Source organism: Onychomys torridus, chromosome X, assembly GCF_903995425.1.
Source record: "Onychomys torridus chromosome X, mOncTor1.1, whole genome shotgun sequence".
Lineage (NCBI taxonomy): Eukaryota > Metazoa > Chordata > Mammalia > Rodentia > Cricetidae > Onychomys > Onychomys torridus.
This window is the reverse complement of record NC_050466.1, coordinates 6,593,182-6,616,175: the sequence shown is the minus strand read 5'-3', so window position 1 is coordinate 6,616,175 and position 22,994 is coordinate 6,593,182. Positions and strand designations below refer to the sequence as shown.

At 38.4% G+C, this 22,994-nt stretch overlaps 1 protein-coding gene across 3 annotated transcripts in view; it reads right to left on the bottom strand.

Moving 5' to 3' along the window:
* Usp9x (ubiquitin specific peptidase 9 X-linked) overlaps positions 1–22,994 on the bottom strand; it is a 142,895-nt gene that overhangs the window by 91,818 nt on the left and 28,083 nt on the right. For all 3 annotated transcript variants that reach the window (XM_036175504.1, XM_036175503.1, XM_036175505.1), the window contains one exon: positions 1,041–1,294. In XM_036175504.1, coding sequence (XP_036031397.1) covers positions 1,041–1,136 — 96 coding nt within the window. In that variant the 5' untranslated portion in view covers positions 1,137–1,294. The remainder of the gene's footprint in view (positions 1–1,040; positions 1,295–22,994) is intronic.

Sequence of the window (22,994 nt, the reverse complement as noted above, 5' to 3'; positions counted from 1 at the left end):
TTTAGCTCAGTGGTAGAGCACTTGCCTAGCAAGTGAAAGGCCCTGGGTTTGGTCCTCAGCTCTGGCAAATGAAAGAAGAAAGAAAGAAAGAAAAGAAAAGAAAAGAAAAGGAAAGAAAGAAAGAAAGAAAGAAAGAGAGAGAAAGAGAGAAAGAGAGAAAGAGAGGGAGAAAGAGAAAGAGAGAAAGAAAGAAAGAGAGAAAAAGAGAGAGAGAGAAAGAAAGAGAGAGAGAGAAAGAAAGAAAGAAAGAGTAAATTTTACTAGTAAAATCTTCCAACGGGCAATAGACATCAGAAGAACCAGAAACCTTACATAAGTCGATTGAGAAAACAGAAAAATAATATTGCTTTAAGAGCTTTAGGGCAAGCAAAAGATTGACCCAGTATCTATGCTAAGGTCTTTACAAACATTATTTCACTTAATCCTCAAACAATGCCATGAAGTTCCATTACTGTTATCCCTATCAAATGAAGAAACTGAGGCTTCAAGATGATATAATTGACCCAGTCATAAAGCTGATATGGTGCAAAGGTGAAATTTGATTTGAATGCCAGTAATAAGACTTCGGTCCATATTCTTTAAAAATCTTATTGTGAATTGACAATTTATGATTTTATATATATGGCATACAAAATGAAGTTCTGATTTACTTGGTCCCATAGGCTACACTGAATAAGACATGAAAAGACAAAACAAAACACAATGTTGCTGAAGCACTTTAGTTTTTTGGTACTGAAGACCTGTGTTTACTTTTCTTAAACAAAACATTCATTTTATGGTTGCTTCACAATCATTTCTATTGTGTTTCTGCACTCAGCACTCAAGAATATAGGAGATAGCCAGACAGTGGTGGCGCACGCCTTTAATCCCAGCACTCGGGAGGCAGAGACAGGTGGATCTCTGTGAGTGAGGCCAGCCTGATCTATGGAGCGAGATCCAGGAAAGGCGCAAGCTACAAAGAGAAACCCTGACTCGAAAAACCACACACACACACACACACACACACACACACACACACAGTATAGGAGATAATGTCTTACCTGATTCTGTTGGAGGGGGGGCTGAGACTGTCCATCAGGAGCTTGGCCCTGGTTGTCATTCCCTCCAACTGGAGAGCCACGAGTTGTGGCTGTCATACTCGACACAGGGCAGATCTTTGCAATTTTGTCTGCTTATGTAGTTGTCTTAAGAAAAGAAATTATAGTCCACTTATAGAAGATGAAGTACCAGCATTTGTCAGTCTTAAAAAGCTCCAATTCAAGAATAAAACATCTTGCAGAGACCATTGCATAACCTACAAGTAGAAGGGAAAAGAGAACATTTTGTTAAAAGATGTATTTATTATGTAAAGTGTTCTGCCTGCATGTATACCTGCATACCAGAAGAGGGCGCCAGTTCTCACTACAGATGGTTGTGAGCCTCCATGTGGGTGCTGGGAATTGAACTCATGACCTCTTAACTGCTGAGCCATCTCTCCATCCCAAAGAACATTTTATTTTAGAAATAAGTAACATGAACTATAAAAACTGTTCAAGTTTATTATCACCATTCAATCAGGTCAAGAGAGCATGACCATATAACCTGACAGGTGAAAAGTGAAAATCTAAAACTTCATTACTACATTCAACTATCTAGATTTATCAAGTAATATTTCAATTTCCTCCTGGAACTGACTCCAAAGGCAGTATCAAGAAGCCAGCTGTCACTCACTTAAATCATGGAATGGTAAACTGTCCTTAACTGGCTAATAATAATGCCTTAAGTATACGGCAAAAGCATGTATACTCAGGACATAAACACAAACTGAATTATAAATTTTAAGAAAGACCACTCAACTAACAAAGATTACAACAACAACACCACACACACACACACACACACACACACACACACACACACACACACACACACACGAACAAACAAGCAAACCTATCAACACCCAGACCTTGGATTTCAGATTCCCTAACTGAGAAATCCAAGCTCTATTGTTTATTTCCCACCCTCATTCCCAAACCAAAGGACCTCAAACCTCGTCATACCATTTTGGGGAGATTTTCTTTGTAAACAGTAAAGTGTGTAACCTATGTGTACCCTAATACAACTTCATTCACCAAGTAACCTTAGTTGTTTTTCCACTTTTGATAAGGTTTTCATCACAAGCACTCCTGGAGCCCTATCAAGGCAACAGGTCCCAACCATGGAGCAAGCATTCTTTGCAAACTAACAACAACAACAAAAAAGTGCACAGAATACTACCAAAATTTTAATTCCATATTCATTAGACCACTGAGTTTCTTTTGTTCTGCAGAGTAATAAAAGCACCCCCCTGGTGTTTTTCAAGACGTGTGTTCAATGGCACTGATGTCCAGGTTCTTCATCAGGTAGAAACAGGCCTATACTGCACTTAAAAACAACAAACAAAAACCTCCTGTGATTGAGTCTAATAAGCCACCAGATTAAGAAACTGATTATTTCTATTTGGATCTAATTTTCACTACTCTCACTTTGCCCATTAACAGCCCATGTATCTTAAAATTGAACTATCACCTAACCCAGTCAACTCGTTGGCTCTGTGAGAGATTGCCTATAAGCATTATGAAATTTCTACTCATAACCTGGCTTAAGAGATCCAACATCAAATATACAGCATGGTATATAAAACATACTTGGAGCTCTTTTGCTTCAGCATCATAGCTATAAAGTGCATAAGACTTTCAAGCACTTTATACAACTCATTTGTTTCTCCCATGTGTGTACGACCAAAGGTATTATTTTCCCCTTTTCACAGAGTCAAAAATAAGAACTACAGTTTATCCAAACCTATTTAGAGCCAAACCTAATTTGTATCTGCCTCTACATATATCTTCTTAAAGGAAAAAGGAAAAACAAAGTGTACCTTATCAGTGGGTTAATGAGGAAAACGAAATGGTGACTGGTTATATGTTTCTGATAAAAACACTACTTTTTCAATATTTCATATGTAGGACTGTTTTGCCTGTACAAGCAGTAACCTCAGAGGCCAGAAAAGGGAGACAGATCCCTTGAGCTGGAGTTAAGACTTAGCCACAAGAGTTCTGGGAACCAAACCCAGGAGGCTCTGATCTCCTGTAACTGGAGTTATAGACAGTTGTGATCTGCCATGTGGGTCCTGGGAACTGAACCAGCAACTTATCCAAGATCGTAAACCGCTAAGCCATCTCTCTTGCCCACCATATATACAGACAAGACACACCTCCTTCCTTATGTATGTATTCATAAGTCCTAATCTATAGTCAAAACAAAACTATTTGGCAAAAGTGATGGGAAAATCATCCCAGACAAAAGCACTACATAGATTACTAAGGGGCAAAACTACAAAAGTTTATCAATCAAAAATTTTTGATGATAAAAAGATGTTACCTAAAATTAAACTTTTCAATGAGTTATTTCCTCATGTAAGTATTCTTCTAAAACATAACTAGTGATATTCATAAAAATTACTTATTTTTAAAAATTAAGTTTTTTTAATAAGCTGGGGAGATAGCTCAGTGCATAAAATACCTGAGTTTAATCTTCAGCACCCCCATAAACATCCAGGCAGCAGCACATGCTTGTTTTTTCAGCACTGGGAGATAGAGATAGGAGGATCCCTGGGGTTTGCTGACCAGTTACTGTAGCTGAATCTTTTGAGTTCCAGTTCAGTTAGTGCAGGTGCTTGCCATCAAGCCTCACAACCTGAGTTTGATTCCTGGGATCCACATGGTGGAAGGAAAGATCCAATTTCTGCAGTCTGTCCTCTTATCTTCACACATGTTATAATGCACGCGCACACACACACACACACACACACACACACACACACACGAACACATGCAGTAAGAAATTTAAAGGGTATGGAGAGATAACAGCAGTTAAGAGCACTGGCTGCTCTTATGGAGGACTCAGGTTAGATTCCCAGCATCTACAAGGGCAGTTCATAATCCTCTGTAACTCCCAGGGGATCAATGTCCTCCCCTAGCTTTCTCAAACACCAAGCATGTATGTGGTACACAGACATATGCAGGCAAAACACCCAGAAACATAATTTTTTTTTTCAAGACAGGGTTTCTCTGTGTAGCTTTGCACCTTTCCTGGAATTCACTTGGTAGCCCAGGCTGGCCTCGAACTCACAGAGATCTGCCTGACTCTGCTTCCCGAGTGCTGGGATTAAAGGCATTTGCCACCACTGCCTGGCTTAAAAATACATTTTAAAAAATTAATAAGGTAGAGAATAATTAAGGAAGATAAACCAACATTGACCTCTGGCACCCACACAGACATACCCAGGCCCCCTTGTGGGACAGAAGTTCTACTTCAAGGGCAGCAAGCCAAATCCTAATGGCTCTCACCCCAATTCATCCATAGAGTCAAGGTTCCAAGGCAGAAGACAGGCTGAGAGTCAAAGAGTGGATGCTGCCTCTATGTAGTACTGTATTCGGGATAAGCAGGGGCTTTAACTATGACAGAAGCCAGCTACAGTCTACTGCTTCAGTTCTGAAGTAGTGTAAAGGTTCCACCAGGGGAAAGAAAATAAGAACAGAAATCTCTGAAGTTCTCTTATCGTAAACTGGCTTTATTTAGATTAAGATGTTGGTAGTTCCATAAAAGCCAATAAATTAAACTATCCAGCTAGCAGTTTACCAAAAAGAACAAAGGAAATGGAGCTATAAACAACCATCCTGGGTCAGAATAGAACCCAGCACAAAGGATTATCCCTGAAAAGAGAATTTAATTGGATCAAGTATCAGACTGTGGGGAATTTTATAACCCAAAACATCATGTAAAACAATAGAGCAATCAGTAGGTAACTAGTAAAAGCTAATAGTTGGGTGGAAGAGTGGGCAGGCAAAGACAAGATACATGCGGTGCTTGTTGGAACACTAAACAGAGAAACACAAGAGACTCAGAAAGCCTTGCAGTCTGTCATCCCCAAGTGACTGTATATGACTATTACTAAAATTGTTCAGCTAGTTATTACATAAATAAAAGTCCTGGTGGTGGCAAGGTAAAAATTATTAGTCAATTTATTACATTGTATGAAGAGTCCAGTTTCACATCAAAAACTACAAATACATGAAAACATGTGTGGGCCACCTACAGGAAAAAAAAAGAGAAAGTCTTTCAGAGTCCAAATGTGCAACTTAACAGCTTCAAAACAGCTATTATTTGTATCCTCAAATAATTCAAGGAAAGTATACTACTAGTAAAGGAAAATGTTATATCTTTAAAAATAAATTACCAATAAGAAGACAAAAAAGACATTAAAAAACAAAATCCGCCAGGCGGTGGTGGCTCACGCCTGTAACCCCAGCACTCGGGAGGCAGAGGCAGGTGGATCTCTTGTGAGTTCGAGGCCAGCCTGGTCTACAGAGCTAGTCCAGGACAGGCTCCAAAGCTACAGAGAAACCCTGTCTCGAAAAAAAACAAAAAACAAAAAAAGAAACAAAACCAAAAAAAAAAAAAAAATTCAAGAGCAAAGTAAAAGGTCTGGACTTGAAAAGTACAAGTTAAATTAAAAAATCTACTAATGTGGTTCAACAGCAGAACTGTAACAAGAAATAATCAGCAAACGTACAGGTTGATAGATAGCAATCTGAAAGAGCAAGAAAAACATGAACAGATCACCAGAGCAATGTGACACACATAGGGGTAATGAAAACGAAAAGATCTGTGATGAAATTATGGTCAAAACCTACCCCCCAATTTAATGAAAAATATCTAAGGCTTTAAACAAATTCCAAGTGGAATAAATATAAAGATCAAGACCAAGAAATTTGACAAAATCTGACAAAATCCAGAGACATCTCGAAACAGAAAATTTGGTGTGAATACATTATTTTGCCTCCTAACTGATTTAAAGCATAAAAGGCAAATCTCAATGGTTAGGAGTTGGCAATGGATTCTTCTAACAGCAAAAGCAACGAAAGAAACAGACAAACCAGACTTAACTAAAATTACAACAAACTCTGAAGGTTCGGGGTGTAGGACAGTGGGAGAATGAAAGCACTGTATGTGAATGGGCATTAAACTCAATCTCCAGCATCAAAAATTAAAAAAAAATTAAAGGACCAGCAAGATGCCTAAGTGGGTCAAAGGTTCTTGCCACCAAGCTTGACAACCTAAATTCAATCCCTGCCTGGAACTCACATAGTAGACAGAACAGACTCCCAACAAGTTGTCCTCTGACCTCTACACTGAGCAGTGATACACAGGTACAGACAGACAGACAGACACACACACACACACACACACACACACACACACACTCCTATAAATGTAATAATCAGAGTTCAAATGATACCCTAAAGACAAAGAAGAGGCGACCAGTCTAAATGAAGGGAGAGAATGATAAATATCTAATCATGGACTTAGATTTAGAATAGACAAATATTTGTCCAATTCAACAGACAATCCAGCTGAGAGATGAGCAAAAGATCTATTTTTCTAAAATATATATAAATGGTCAATAAGCACATGAAAAATTGCCCAACATTAGTTACCAGGTATGTCAAAACCACAAATGCATATCACATCATATTCATCAGGATGGCTGTAATAAAAGTAGAGAACAAAGTGGTGGTAAGGATGAGGAGAAACTGGAACCTTTGTGTGCTTTTTAAGGAAGAAAAATTTACCAGGTGTGGAGACACACACCTTTAATCCTAGCACTCTGGAGGCAGAGGCAGGTAGTTTGAGGCTAACTTAATCTACAAAGTTCCAGGCTAGCAAAGACTATATAGTAAGACAATGTCTCCAAACAAAGAGAGAGACAAGGAGACAAAGAAAGGTAAATTTGGATAAGCTATGACATGCATGAAAATTTGGGTGCATTATTTTATGTAATAAGCCAATCAGAAAAAGATGGGAAAAACCCATATGATTCCATTTACGAGGTACGCATAGTCAATTTCATAAAATAGAACTGTGGTAGTTGCTAGCCTTCCTCAATCATACTATTTTGTAGCCATAAAGCTTATTGCCCACATTCTTCTTGTTTTTTTTCTGGTCACATACTGTTTTAGAAATTTGTTTTTGCAGTTTTACCTGATCTTTACATGCACTTTAACCTTGTATCCTAATTCAGTAACTTCAACCCTTCCATATACCCATTCCCTTCCATTATGTTACCTTAAAAAGGTCTTATACTAACTATAGGTCGTCAGGAATTTAAGACCTTTTCAAATGCAGTTTACTGTATTGAAATTTTTAATTGTTACTAATTAGAAAGTAACAGCTTTCGGGTAATAAAATTGCTCTTAATTCCAATGTTTCCCATAAACCCCATTATTTTTTCATGGAGGTTTCTGCAGAACCAGAGTTTTTTTCAACAATATACACAGTGTAATACAACAGGCCCACAATAAAAAGTTCTATCCCCAAGTATCATCTTGCTCTCTCAATGTGGCTAACACCTCCAGAGGTTACCAGAAAGCTTTTTTAATGAGAGAATGTGGAAGTGCCAGGAACACACAGAAGGGACCTAGCAAATGGCAGTAGTTTAACAAGTACTAGTTGTTTCTCAAAATGCTGATTAAGATTATTACTAGCCGGGCAATGGTGGCACACGCCTTTAATCCCAGCACTCGGGAGGCAGAGACAGGTGGATCTCTGTGAAACAGAGTAAGTTCCAGGAAAAGCACCAAAACTGCACAGAGAAACCCTGTCTCGAAAAACAAAACAAAACAACAAAAAAATGATTATTACTCACCCTCGACAATTCTTATTTTTGAACCTTCAAAGGTTCCTTAAAATATGATCTCCAGACTGACTCAAATGAAAAGTATTCAAACTATATACATTATCAAGATTTTCTGCTTCTGATATACATTGTCACAATTGCTATGATGTGTGAAATACACAATTTCAACAGCTTTACATAATATAGCTGTTACTACTATATTGCATTAACCCAAAACTCTACTATACTTGATAGCCACACTGTCCTTTGTGAAAACTGAATTTCAAGTTTAAAATCTTACCCTCTGCAATATAATTCATAGTGTCATAATATTTCTATCAGAGCTTGCTCTAACTCTAAAGAAAATTTAACAGCAGGGAAATTAAAGAAACCAATAACAAGATGACATCAAAATTATGCAGTGCTACACAACTCACTAATTATATGTTGAATGAAAGAACACACAAATGAATCACCCTTTGAGGTAGAATCTTTCCCATTTAATAGAGAAATTACTTAGTAATAAGTATGCAATTGTGGTCCCAGGTCATGTCACTACAACCTGCTAGGTTTCTATCAATGCTAAGCTGGCTCAAATTTGCTAATTCTGGTTCTACATTAAGAGAATCTTTTAATTATTTCCTATTACAAATGTTGCTTAGGAGAGCCAGGGATGATGGCACATCCTTTTAATCCCAACATTCAGGAGACAGAGGTAGAGTATGAGGAGTTCAAAGCCAACCTGGTCTACAAAGCAAGTTCCAGGACAGCCAATCTACAGAGAAACCTTTTCCTGAAAAACCCAAAATAAATAAGTTAATGTTATTTAAATATATACAGAAACAAAATTAGGCTTAAATTTATTTTGGTTTTAAAGTTATACAAATAAATATATAAATAAAAATAACTATAAAACCAAAATATATGTATTAACTAAGTACAAACAAACCTATTACTATAACATGACAGATGTCAGTGTAGTTTTGACTGCTAGACTTGAGTTCCTCTGAGTTTTGCACGGGTATACCACAACCATCATGTGCCATGTGGGAGAGAGCTTTCCCACTTCAATTACCACACCAGTCTGTACACATGGTATGCTATGATATCATTTGCCCTTGGCACCAACACACCATTCATGTGTTAAGTCTGCTTGCTATTCTCATTATCCTAGAAATCAACGGATGAAAACAGATTAACAACTGTTGTTTCATGAAAAAAGACATCAAAGAAATACACACAAAGTCAGAACCTTGTAGGCAATTAGGAAGGGATGGCTCAAAGTACATTTAAGATTTGAAAATAACTAGCCAAAATGAAGGATATTCTATATCTACTCTTCCCCTGGACATTTTTAATATTGCAATGCTTCTTGTTGCTAGTTAAAAAAAAAGTTTTTTCTTTTTTCTATAATCAAAAAGCTATTTTCCTATGTTACTGGATTATTAGTTACAGTTCTGTCTCCTGAAACATAACAAAACAAAGCTAAATATTCACCATTATCTACCTTCATCATCTTTTTCCAAAAAACTGGGACTTATTGGGTCTCTTTTCAACAGAAAGATATACTTTCACTTAAATTTTTTTTTATTAAATCCTTGCAAAGTGTACAGGAGCACAATAAATTCCAGTCCCCAAAACATATCAGCCAACATATGTAAGCAATGTTATTTAAAACATTAAGACATAAATTGCCTATCAAGTAGAAAACCCTTCTGTAACATATATCACCCTATTCTTGAAATGGCAGCTTAAGATGAACTCAAAGTTATCAGAGTTAACAGAATTTACTTATCTTTGTCAAAACACTTTAAGAATGACTAACCCAACAGAATGAAATAAGGACTTAATTTAATAAACACTTTAATCAAGGCAGATAGATCATTAATAATTAACTTCATGTACATCTTTGTGCCTGGATCTTCCAGAACTAGACTGGTTAATTCACAAAAGTAGAAAAGTAAAAGTTTCCTTCTGACAAAGGAAACTAAACAATTTCAAATTGCTTCTCATTAATTATTGGAGAGCTCCAATGTATTCAAAAGCCACAACACAAGTCACGTATCTGAACTGTACAATTGAATGGGTCTTTGTACAGTTAAGAGTTGCATAATTACCACAATTCCATAATATTTTCATCATCCACAAAAGAAACCCCATCCCAAAGCTAAGGGTATATAGCACAGTGGTAAACTGTATGCAAGAGACCCTGGATTCCATTTCTAGCACCAGAAAGAGAGAAAGAAACCATATTCCCATTATTAAGCAGTCACTCCTCATTCCCTAACACCCTCTCTTGATCTACTTTGTCCTCTACAACTGGTGTCTTTCACTTCAGAATGCTTTTAAAGTTCATGAAAGTTGTAGCATGTATCAGTACTTTACTTCTTTTTACTGCTAATATTTGACTGTATGGTGTATACTTTATGAATATATTCACCATTTGAGGGCACTTTTTTTTTTGGTTTTTGTTTTGTTTGAGATAGGGTTTCTCTGTGTAGCCCTGGCTGTCCTGGAACTGGCTCTATAGACCAGGCTGGCCTCGAACTCACAGAGATCCACCTACCTCCCTCCTCTGCCTTCCAGGTGATATGATTAAAGGTGTGCACCACCACACCACCACCACTGCCTGACTTATGGTTGCTTCTATGAGAGTTTTATATACATAAATTCCAGTAAGAGCTTTAAAGTATTTTCTGAAGTCTGTCTTTGTGAAATTCATACTAAATTTAGGTTCAAGCACACAAAATAAAACCAAAAAGATTAATAATTCTTAAACAGAAAATCCAAAATGGAAGTTATGTTACCAAAAATAAATTTTAAAGAGAACCATGTTCAAGCAAAAAATGAGAATTTACAATTTAAAATGTGTAGTGTCCAAAATTAAAAAAAAAAAGGGGGGACAAGGTCTCCCAATATTACCTACCCAGTCTGATCTGAAACACATCCCCACCCCACCCCCCAGTTGAGTCTCTCAAGTCACAGCCTACTACCACACACCTAACACTATTATTAAGAAACAAAGAAAAGGGATAGGTGGAATCACCACAACAGAAATTTCATGAAAAATTCGTTTTCATGAAATGGAAATCATAATGATAAATTATACATATACTTAAATATAAAGTTAGTTAACTACCAAAGACATGCACAAAAATGTCTGTGAACTCTTTTTCTTTTCCAGAGAGTCTCACCATGTAGGCCTGGTTGACCTAGAACTCAGACCTGCCTACTTCTGCCTCCTGAGTGCTGGGATTAAAGGTGTGTCCCACCACGCCAGGCTCTGTGCCAACATTTGTATCGGTAAAAATAAATAAATAAATAAATAATAAATTACTGAAATCTGAATGTCCAACAGAAGAATGGGTAAATGAAACAAGATTCATTTCATAAAATGCACATTTCACAGTAATGAAAGAAATTAGTGAATCATGCATTAAGCAAATATGTATATACATATATATACACACACACACATATTTCATAACTCTAATTGAAAAATAGAGGTCAAAATATGTTTTTGGAGTAATAAGGTAACCTTCTAAACTACTACTAAAACCATTCTGTATCATAATCTGATTGGTATATAGGTAAATTATCTGTTAAAAAGTAAAATTTTATAGTAGATAAGCCATTCTAAACATCTGAACTTCCTTGGGAACAGCAATCTAATAAGTTACTGGTTCTCCAAGCATGGTCTGGAGGGTTCCCTGGTTCTATAAGATCCTTTCTTCCCCCTAGAGATCACATTTTTTTCCTCAGTAGGCTATTACTTACTAGCTGGGCACTGGTGGTGCACAACTTTAATCCCAGCACTAGGGAGGCAGAGTCAGGGGATCTCTGTGAGTTTGAGGCCAGCCTGGTCTACAAAGTGAGTTCCAGAACCCTGTCTTGAAAAACAAAAAAAAAAAAAAAAAAAAAGGAAAAGAAAAACAAACCAAAAAGTCAAGAACTTAAAAACAAAAAGAACAACCTCTGTACAGTACCTTGGCTTTGTAGATAAGTCAAAAGGCCCAAAAAAATTCATGAAAATTATTTATAATAGATCTGGATAGCTGAAACTGTGAAACAGTTCTGATTGGCTCCAACTTCTACTGACTACCCCCATTCTCACTTAAAATGAAAAGGGAGGTCTGAGAAAACAAATCCTACAAAATAGTAAGCAATAAAATCGCAGCTACCTTAAAACAGATTATTCACCTATTTTTACAAGTTCAATTATTTTTAAAGTAGCAAAAAACACCTACACAAAACAAGGAGAGCCTACGGTTAATGCTTTCTGGTGCCAGATCCTGGCCCCATTACTTGTAGGCAATAAGGGTGATAAACATATTTAGATAATCCACCCTTTAATGTAAAGGCACCCATTGCAAGAGTAGTCACTCTATAACACATATTTTATTTTATGACCTTTCAATATATCTCTGCAGACAGCAGCTCCCAGTAAGAGGGAATTGGAGCTAGGAGAAGCTGAAAGAAAATAAGTGTTTTTGCTCTAGTGTCCATACAGAGACAAAGATAGTTTTGTGGATCCCATTCTTTTATTTCATTCTTAAAATCTTCAAAACTTGCCAGGCGGTGGTGGTGCACGCCTGTGATCCCAGCACTCGGGAGGCAGAGGCAGGTGGATCTCTATGAGTTCGAGGCCAGCCTGGTCTACAAAGCGAGTTCCAGGACAGGCTCCAAAGCTACAGAGAAACCCTGTCTCGAAGAAAAAGAAAAGAAAAAAAAGGAAAAAAAAAACACTTCAAAAGTCTTTATTACATAACAGAACTATTATAATATCTCAGTTCCCTGCTAGCTCCCCATTTCAATATACCCACCATGCTATGCTCAGGATCTTTGTGTTTGTGCATGCAGGTGAGTGCATATGTAGGCCAGAGGACGATCTTGGGAATAGTTCATTAGGTGTTTGTTGCCCACCTTATTTTTGAGACAGGGTGTTTCATCTGCTTAGAACTGTCCCAATAGGAAAGGCTGAGCTGTCCAGTGAGCCCTAGGGATCCATCTATCTCCATTTATATACCTCCATTTCCTCATTGGTGAAATTAACAGATGCATGCTGTGCTTGACTTTTTTAATGTGGTTTCTGGGGATTTAACTCATGTTCTTCATACTTTAATGAAGACCTATCTCACCGGCTCCCTCAGAATTATTGTTAAAAATAAAACCCCAAAACTACTGTCTTTCACTTGAAGGCCATTTGCTTATTTATTCTTTTGTTGTTTCAAAACAGGATTCATGCAGCCTTGGTTGTCCTGGAGCTCATTTTGTAGACCAGGCTGGCCTCAAACTCACAGAAATCTGCCTCCATCTGCCTCCCGAGGGTGTACACCACCGCCACCTGGCTGGCTTATTCTAAAACTCAAACTTAAATGCCCTAACATATACCTTGTAACCTTAGCCTTAAACTACTTTTAAGTCTCATCTCCCGTAACTCCACCCAACTCACTCTCCCTACTGTTTCTTCTACACTCTACTAGCTTTTCCTCTAAAACCACTCTTTCATTCTGCTGTTGAACCATTTTAAATAATGGTTCTCAATTTTGCATTTGGTGCACATTTTGCAATTCCTTAAGCCATTATCAGGGGTCACAATAGGGAGAAGGGTACTACTGGAATTTTATGGGTGGAGGTCAGAGATGATTAGTAGTACAGCATGCCACAAGGAACTGTCTGGCCAAATAGTATTTGGTTGATAACAAAAAGGCTAAGAAACAATGCCTGACAGTCCCTGCTCTAATTCACAGGGCCATCGAAGTAGCATCTTTGAGGATCTGCAAGCCTCGTTCAAATCCAAACTGAGCAACCTCTCCTACCACATTTTTCATACTTTTTGTGGTCGTTTTTTTTGGGGGGGAGGGGATGAGGGGATGGTGCAGAAGATTCATCTCAGAGCCTCATGCTTAGTAAATACAAAACACACTCTCACTTAGCTACAACCCCAGCTCCTTGCACCAAACTGGTCCAACATCTAAAGTCTTGAAGGCAGATGTTAATAACCATCCTCATATCCCCCTATATCCACAATGGTGTCAAATGAATGAATTTAAGTCAATCATCACAGCAAAACAGTAATCACAGAATTTAAGTTTGATTTTTTTTTACAATTTCACCAAGATCAAATACTTGCTCATCACTTAGCAGTTACAACTATAATCCAAGCCTTTGGAATTGTGTGTAGGGGATAGGTGAGAAAGAAGACATTCTTATTACCTGGTACAATACCTAATACACAGAGCAAGAGGTGGAGAGATATGGGGGAGGAGTGGAAGGCTGAGTATTTTGATTAGTATTTGGGGAGAGCAGGAAGAAAAAAGGACATTGAAACAACTCCTAGCTTACATGAAAATGACTAACTTCAATGTGTAGTAGGAAGGAGAAGCTCTCAGTGAAAGAAAAATCATTGGAAGATTTTTTTGGTCTTCATTCTGCTGCACAACTATAACAATCACTTTCCCCAGTCAGGTTTGGTGGCTCATGACTGTAATTCTACCACTCTTGATGGAAGCAGGAAGATCATAAGGAGCTGGAAGCCAGCAGAGATATGAGAGATATTGGCTCCAAAGAAAAATGAAAATGGGTAGGCATGGTGGTGCAGGCTTCTATTCCCTACCAGTACTTGGGAAGCTGAGGAAGGAGTAAAAGGAGTTTAAGGCTAAAGAGCCTGTCTCAAAAAGTCAACAACAAAAATGAAATAAATAAAATACATCTTCCTCAAGTATACTTATCTTCTTTCAAAGAATTCAAATCTCTCAAAGCTAAACAATGTTTCCCCACTCTCATAATGCATTAAATTATAAAATTCCTGATCACCTTCACCTGTCAAATAGAAGCATGGGCTGGGTATAGCTCAGTTAGTGGACTACCAGCCTAGTATTTATTAGTAAAGCCCTGTGTTTGATGCCCAGCACTGCATAAACCCTGCATGGCAACACACACCTGTAATCCCAGCATACATTAGAAGGAGGTTTAAGGTCATATTCAGCTACACAGCCTAACCTGAAATACATGAAACTATGTCTCAAAAAAACAAACAACTACTACAAAAAAGTGGAAACCCTCTGAAAAAAGATACTGGAAAAAACAGAGCATATGGAAAATAAGTGCTTAAAAAGTGACTAGAGTGGCGGGCAGTGGTCCCTTAGTCCCAGCACTAGGGAGGCAGAGGCAGGCAGATCTCTGAGTTTGAGGCCAGCCTGGTCTACAGAGCGAGTTCCAGGACAGGCTCCAAAGCTACACAAAAAAACCCTGTCTCAAAAAACCAAAAACCAAAGGGAAAAAAGTGAATTATGGCATGTAAAGGTGGATCTTTGTGAGTTCAAGGCCAGGCTGGTCTACAGAACAATTTCCATAACAGTCAGAGAGACCCGGTCTCAAACAAACAAACAAAAAGTGGGAAACAAAGTTGTAAAGTCATATTAAAATCAACTTTGTAATGAGTTTTGAACAAAAGTAGTATCTAAAAAAGGAGTAGAAAGCCAGGTGGTGATAGAGCATGCCATCGAAATCCCAAAAATAAACAAAGATAGATAGATAGATAGATAGAGAGCTAGAGATAGATAATAAAAAAATAAAAAAGGAGTGGAGAGATAAAACTAATGACTGGCAAGGATGGCAGATGGCTATTTATTTCCAGCTACCTGAAATAAAATATTAATTTCATAATCAGATAAAATTATAAAGCATAATAGCCCTGAAAGCTTTCCATCAAATATTAAATCACAGCTTAACTTTTTTTTTTTTTTTTTTTTTTAGTTTTTCAAGACAGGGTTTCTCTGTGTAGCTTTGTAACTTTCCTGAGACTCACTTGGTAGCCCAGGCTAGCCTCGAACTCACAGAGATCCGCCTGGCTCTACCTCCTGAGTGCTGGGATTAAAGGCATGCGCCACCACCGCCGGTTTAACTGTTTTGAAAGAGAGCTTTAATGTTCTGAAAATTTATACCAAATGAAGGAAGTATCACTGTATTCGATAATATATTCTTTTCCAATTTAGCTTACACCACTGGCCTGATTTCAAAATGGTGTTTTGTCTCAAAGATTCTAACAAAGTGTATATGGAGACTAATTTTAAATTCATTTTAATACAGGATGGGACAATTCTTTTTTTTTTTTTTTTTTAATCTTGTATTCCTATTACCTGGTACAATACCTAATACATAGTACAACCCTGTACATAACAGGCATTTACTATATACTTGAATATTAAATTAAGCACAGAGCAAAATATTTAAGATGAAATTAGACCATGATAGAGTGATGAAATAGGGTATGCTAGAATTAATCAAGTAATTCTCTAGTGGGCAATTCCCTACCTGGGAACTTTTTAGAAGCACACACTCTACACCTCCACTGCAGACTAACTGAACTAAACTCTGGGGAGTGAGCAGAGGAATCTTTTGATAAGCCCTCCGGGTTTGGGAACTACTCTTTAAACAAGGACAGGCAAACTAGGATCTAACTAAATCCAACCTCTTGGTTTTTTGGGGTGAGGGGCACGATTCAGCCTACAAGCTAAGTATGGACTTAACAAAGAAATACTTGCAATCAATTTGAGAGAACACTGACTTTAAGTAAAATACCATATTATACTCCCATACCAAATTCCATTTTTTTCTCATTAGACCTGAATTATGCTTAATCGTGTCCAGTTACATTTTTATTTCCATGTACAATTCAATGTCCTAAATTTTACCTCTTGGCCCAAAGTCCAAACCATTTAATAACTCGCCTTTTACAGAAAAGGTTTGACTACTCTTTCCTGTGACCTGAGTTGTTATGAAGGAGAGCAACCAAATCCTTTTGTACTATTGTACTCAGAAACTAACCACTCTGTTAAGGTTAGAATATGGGTCTAAACATGAACTGTCATGTTCTCTGATGTCAAACTTAGTAATAAACAGAATCAAGGAGCTCATATGATTAGGTAAAAGGAAAGTCAAGAAAGAGACCCATGACCAACCACCAAAACTTACAAGTCTCAATAGCCACCAGTCAGTAAAACATGAGGCATTAATACAGGAATAGGAGTGTTCCCCTTCTCTCCCTTTTTCCTCACTATTTTTCCCTTCCATAATCAGAATGTACAGGCTGGGATCTAATATCCCAACTAGCAGCTCAAAAGCACCTCCAAGGAAAACAATTCCTTTGATAACATTTGATTAACCTGGGTCTAACATGTTCAAAGTTCACATAAATTCTAAGTTACAGAAAAAATAAAATGCAAGGTGTCATACAATAATGAGGCATCTGAGCCAGACGGCGGTGGTGGCACTTTAATCCCAGCACTCAGGAGGCAGAGCCAGGAGGATCTCTATGAGTTCAAGGCCAGCCTGGTCTACAGAGTGAGATCCAGGAAAGGCGCAAAGCTACACAGAGAAACCCTGTGTGGAGCAGGCGTGCGGGGTGGGGAGGGGGGGAGATACATCTGTATAGAGGTTTAGTCCAATTCATTCTAGCAGAGATGATGAGGGAAGAGGTTCAACTAGTCCACAAGTGGGATTTGGTAAAGGAGCTGGAGGGACCAGGGCAGCAGTCCTACCTTGAAGGCTTACTCTTTCCTAAACATTTTACTGGCCTAGTGATCCTGGCTATCAGTCACTTCATTGCCTCAGTTTCTTGGCTGTAAAAGTAAAGACAACAGCCCTTACCCCACAATCTCGAGTGATGTTTTGATATGAATTAGAAATTAAGGCACTTTCAATAGTAAAGCCAACATAACATCTAGAAAATAAGCTAAGTTACAAAAAAATATAAATCATGAAAATAGAAGGGCAACTATTTGGGGAAAGGGTGAGAAAGGTGGGCAGAGGGAACCAAGAAAAGATCATATAAGGAGGTAAATAATGATCAAAGTACATAAGAAAAATATTTAGGGCTTGGGGATTTAGCTCAGTGGTAGAGCGCTTGCCTAGCAAGCACAAGGCCCTGCGTTCGATCCTCAGCTCTGGCAAAAAAAAAAGAGAAACATTTAGAAATCATAATGAAACTCATACAATAAAATACAATAATTTTTGAATACCATTTAATGAAGGAGGGGGGGTCTTAAATACAGGCTTACAGCACAATGGGAGATCCCAGGAGGCACAAGTTCGCTTCTGACTTTTTTTTTTTTGGAGCTGAGGATCGAACACCGGGCTGTGCGCGCTTGACCATTGAGCTAAATCCCCACCCCCATAAAATACAATAAAAACTCAAAATTCAAACAACCTTCCAGTGTTGTGTTATCCCCACTCCTGGTCATCTCAGCTACTCTGGAAGTAAGGCAGGAGGTTGAAAGCCTGCTTGGGCTATAGAGCTACTTTAAGGCCAGCCAGCCTGGACAACTTTTTGAGACCCGGTCTCAAAATAAAAAGTGAAGGAGTGGCACTGAGGATACATGGAGGTTAGTGGCTGAGAGAACACTTTGCTAAACCATGTTTAAGGCCCTGGTTTCATCCCTGCTACTGCAAATAAAACAGGATCCCCATTTTGCCATTCTGGGAATCAATAAGCAATTATGTAAACAGCATTGTTGTAGGTGTTCTATAAATACCTAAAGGTAAAGAACAAAATCCCCAATCTTCTTATCCACATCAACTGATGATGGCAAAGGTAATGGTTTAGAAAACAAATTATATGATTTGTTAATTATGGAATAGCTTCATTAAAAAAGTAGTATGTATGTTTATATATATATGTGTGTGTATATATATATATGTATGTATGTATGTATGTATATACTATCTTGGTTATCTTCCTTCATCTCACTGGGCCATTTTCTTTACTAAAAATGACTAGATTTGGCAGGGGCAGTAGTGGCCCATGTTTTTAATCCCGGCACTCAGCAAATTCCAGGACAACCAGGGCTGTTTACACAGAGAAACCTTGTCTGGAAAAAAAAAAGCCAGGCAGTGGTGGCACATGCCTTTAATCCCAGCACTTAGGAGGCAGGGGCAGGCGGATCTGTTGTGCAATCGAGGCCAGCCTGGTCTACAGAGCGAGATCCAGGACAGGCACCAAAGTTATAGAGACACCCTGTCTCAAAAAACCAAAATAATAATAATAAGAAGAAGAAGAAGAAGAAGAAGAAGAAGAAGAAGTAAAATGAAAGAGAGAGAGAGAAACTAGGTTCATTCCAGAATTCATCACAAAAGGACTATTGGGGCTAGAGAGATGACTAGGTGGTTAAGAGTACTTGGCTCTTGCAAAGGACCTGGGTTTGGTTTTTAGTAAGGTGGCGGCTTAGAACTATCTCTAATTCTAATTCCAAAGGATCCAATGCCTTCTTTTGGCCCCCTGAGGGCACTGAATCCATGTGTGCACTTACTTAACATTCATATACATAAAATCTTAAAACAAAACAAAACAAAAAAGGAAGACAGGTGTGGTGACCCATGCCTTTTGATCCCAGCACTCCAGGAGGCAGGTATCAGTGAGTTCCAGGCCAGCCTGGTGGTATACACAGCCAAGTTCCAGGCCAACCAAGGTTACATAGTGTCTCCCCTTGCCTCTCTCTCTCCCTCTTCCCTGTTTCCCTGTCCACCCCCCTCTTACACTTACACACACACAAGGCTTATTAACTCAAGTGATTCCTCTAAGTAGCGAAAAGATTGACTAAAGTGTGAGTTTTGTTTTGTTTTTTGCTCCATGTATGTATGTATGTTCACCACCTGCAAGCCTGGTGCTCACAGAGGTCAGAAAGCAGCATTGGATCCCCTGAAACTAGTTATGGATGGTTGTAAGTCACCATGTGGGTGCTAGGAACTTAACCCAGGTCCCCTGGGAAAGCAGTTAAGCAACCCCCCCCCAAGAAAAGGTTTGTGTAGCCCTGGCTGTGTGGCTTTCCCACCTCACTCCCCTCCCCCAAAATTTCTTTTTAAAAATCATGTCGAAGGGGGGGGGGTTGTGGGGGTGTGTGGGGTAGGGTGGCATACGCCTGTAATCCCAGCACTCGGGACACAGAGGCAGGTGGATCTCTGTGAGTTCGAGGCCAGCCTGGTCTACAAAGCAAGTTTCAGGACAGCCTCCAAAGCTACAGGGAAACCCTGTCTCGAAAAACCAAATAAAAAATAATCATGTTGAGGGTTGGGGATTTAGCTCAATGGTAGAGCGCACTTGCCTAGCAAACGCAAGGCCCTGGGTTCAATCCTCAGCTCAAAAAAAATAAAAAATCATATTGAGGGCTGGTAACATGATTCAGTAAATAAAGGTATTTGACACCAAGCCTGACAATCTTGAGTTTCATCATAGGAACCCAGATGGTAGGAGAGAAAGGACTCCTTTCAAATTGTCCACTGACCTCCACAAGCACTCCCTCCCCCATAAATAAATGTAATAGAATACAGAAAACTGACTATGTTCACCAAATGGTTACCAAGTATGCATGTGCCAGATGCTTTCTAAGGACCTATCAATGAGTGTCTTAGGACTGAGTTTAAATAGAATCTACCAACCTAAAAGAACCCGAAGATGGTAGAGTGCTTGCCTAGCAAGCACAAGGCCCTGGGTTCGATCCTCAGCTCCACAAAAAAAAAAGGAAAAAAAATTGGTCCATATCTCCTCCATTCCTGCCTCAGGCCCAAGGGCTGTGACTACAGGCATGAGCAGGGTTGTGGGAAGACAATAATAATCAAAGCAATTAAACAAAATGAATAAAACAAAAGCATAAAGTGTAGGAGTAGAGAATCAATTCCTAAAGCCCATATGCCAAGAATGCTCAAAGAATCCTAGCACTGGGAGGCAGAGGTGAGTGATCTCATGAGTTTGAGGCCAGCCTGGTCTACATAGCAAGTTCCAGGACAGACAAGGCTACACACATAGTGACATGACACCCTGTCTCAAAAAACAAAAACTCATTTACACTATCCTTGATATATCCTTCACTAGAGAAAACAAGTTCAGAATATTCTATTTTAAAGAAACTGAAAATAGGACAATCCCATTGGCTTACACCTTAACAAGGTCTACTACTTATAACTACCTAAATCAGTTTTCTATGAGACACATAAAAATGATGACAATTAAGGCCTAGGAAGGACTTTAGAGATGACTAATCTTACACCTCTCCTTTTACAAAACAGTAGTTGCTAGAACAATGCCTAGCACAAAGCAGACACCAAATAAACATCTGATAGATGAAATAAAGTCAATGCCTCAAAAGATATTAAAAACATTAATTCCGGAGCCAGAAGCCTTAACTCTTGAGAAGGTGCTCGGAACTGATGAGTGTGTGTGAGTGTGTGTGAGTGAGTGTGTGTGTGTGTGTGTGTGTGTGAGTGAGTGAGAGAGAGAGAGAGAGAGAGAGAGAGAGAAAATCATGCCTGTGCAATCAGTGTCTCATATACCTATCAATTTAATCCCTGAACTTCTCCCTACGTTTGGGTTTGACTGACAAAATTAGATTCAAAAGTATTGCTTATCTAACAGAACACAAAATGCACAGGGCTACAAATGCTCCCTTTTCCTAAAATGAACTGCAAAAAAACCTCTCCTAGCCTGGGTTGCTGAGGGAACTATGGTCATCAGGCTTGTACTACTCCAAGTACTTTTTACTTTGCCCTACTTTTTTTCCTTTAAATGGCCAGTTACTGCTCCAATTAGAGAATACGACCAAGGTAAACATACTTTGAAAAAGTTCCACAAATGACTCTGACACACAGTTAATGCAGAGAAATAACTGTTAGGCAATCATCCAGAATAAAACTGGAAACTTCTTGGTGCGGCATGGCAAGTCTGTAATCTCAAGTATTTAGGAGGCTGAGGCCAATCTGTGCTTTGTAGGGACCCAGTCAGAAACACTAAACTATGCAACAACCAAAAATCATTTGTTGAATATACATGTAAGGTATATATGAATATATGAAGACCCAGGATTAGCATAGGTATGCTTGAAAAATAAATTTTAATCACTTCTCAGCCTTTTAGGGAAATATCTCATCTTAACAATATAATACTTTCCCACAATTTTTCCCTAAAAAATATACTACAGTAGTCATCATTTTAGTATCAAATACCTGTAATCGAGCACTTAGAAGGTGGAGGCAGAAGGATGGGGAGTTTAAAGTCATCTCTGGCTATATAGTCAGCTTGAGTGCAGCCTAGGTTTGTGAGCTCCTGTCTCAAAACACAGAAACATAAATACAAAATTACTTTAAAAACCACTAAATCCCATTTTCTAAAATTTACTAAAGATATTTGAGTATTCTTGTGTCACATTAAGAATGATCATAGGGGCAGAATAGTGGTGGCGCATGCCTTTAATCCCAGCACTCAAGAGGTAGAGGCAGGCAGACAGATCTCTGTTATGTTCAAGGTCAGCCTGGTCTACAGAGCAAGTTTCAGGACAGCCAGGGATACACAAAGAAATCCAAAAAAGAATGATCACAGGGATAGAGATGTAACTTGGTGGCAGCATTCCACTACCCTAGTATGCATGAGGCCCTAAGGAAGCAAGGCACATACATCCTATGTCTGTTGTGGCCATTTTCATTGCATAATTATCAACCAAGGCTACAAAAATGCTAAAGGAAACCCTTAATTTTAAAACTGTTAGTGAAAGTAAAATTTTAAATTAAATAAAATTCAGAATTCTCAAATTGAAGTAACAATTTCACTGTATGTTCACTGATGAGATATGAATTTCCAGGAAATAAATTTGTTTTCATTTCAGGAATGTAAAAGTTGTCTCATACTATTTTAGTCATAAAAATTCACTAACCTAAAGGGTTGGGGATTTAGCTCAGTAGTAGAGTGCTTGCCTAGCAAGCACAAGGCCCTGGGTTTGATCCTCAGTTCCAAAAACAAAACAAAAAAAACAAACAAAAAAAATTCACTAACCTATGGAAGACACCTATCTTCCTTAGCTAATCAAGTTATTTTTCAAATGTCAGACTATTTTGATAGTCTTACAAACAAAACTGATTTAAAGCTACTCTGGTACAGCCAACAAACTAAAGGCTCTAAATAGTAGCCAGGCATTGATGGCACACACCTTTAATCCCAGCACTCATGGAGGCAGAGGCAGGTAGGTTTCTGTGAGTTCAAGGCCAGCCTGGGCTACAGGGTTGAGTTCCAGGACAGCTAGGACTACACAGAGAAATCCTGTCTCAAAAAACAAAAACAAAAAACAACCCTAACATTTCACTAATATGGCATGTAAGTTAAAGTACCACTAGCTGAGTATGACAGATGGCAGGCCCCCCACTGGGAAATAATACCTATATAATGTAATAAATGAGAATGTTTACATGCTTAGCAGCATTGACTTGTAATTAATGCTTAATAAGTGGTAATTAAGCTGAAAATGGAAAGCAGTTA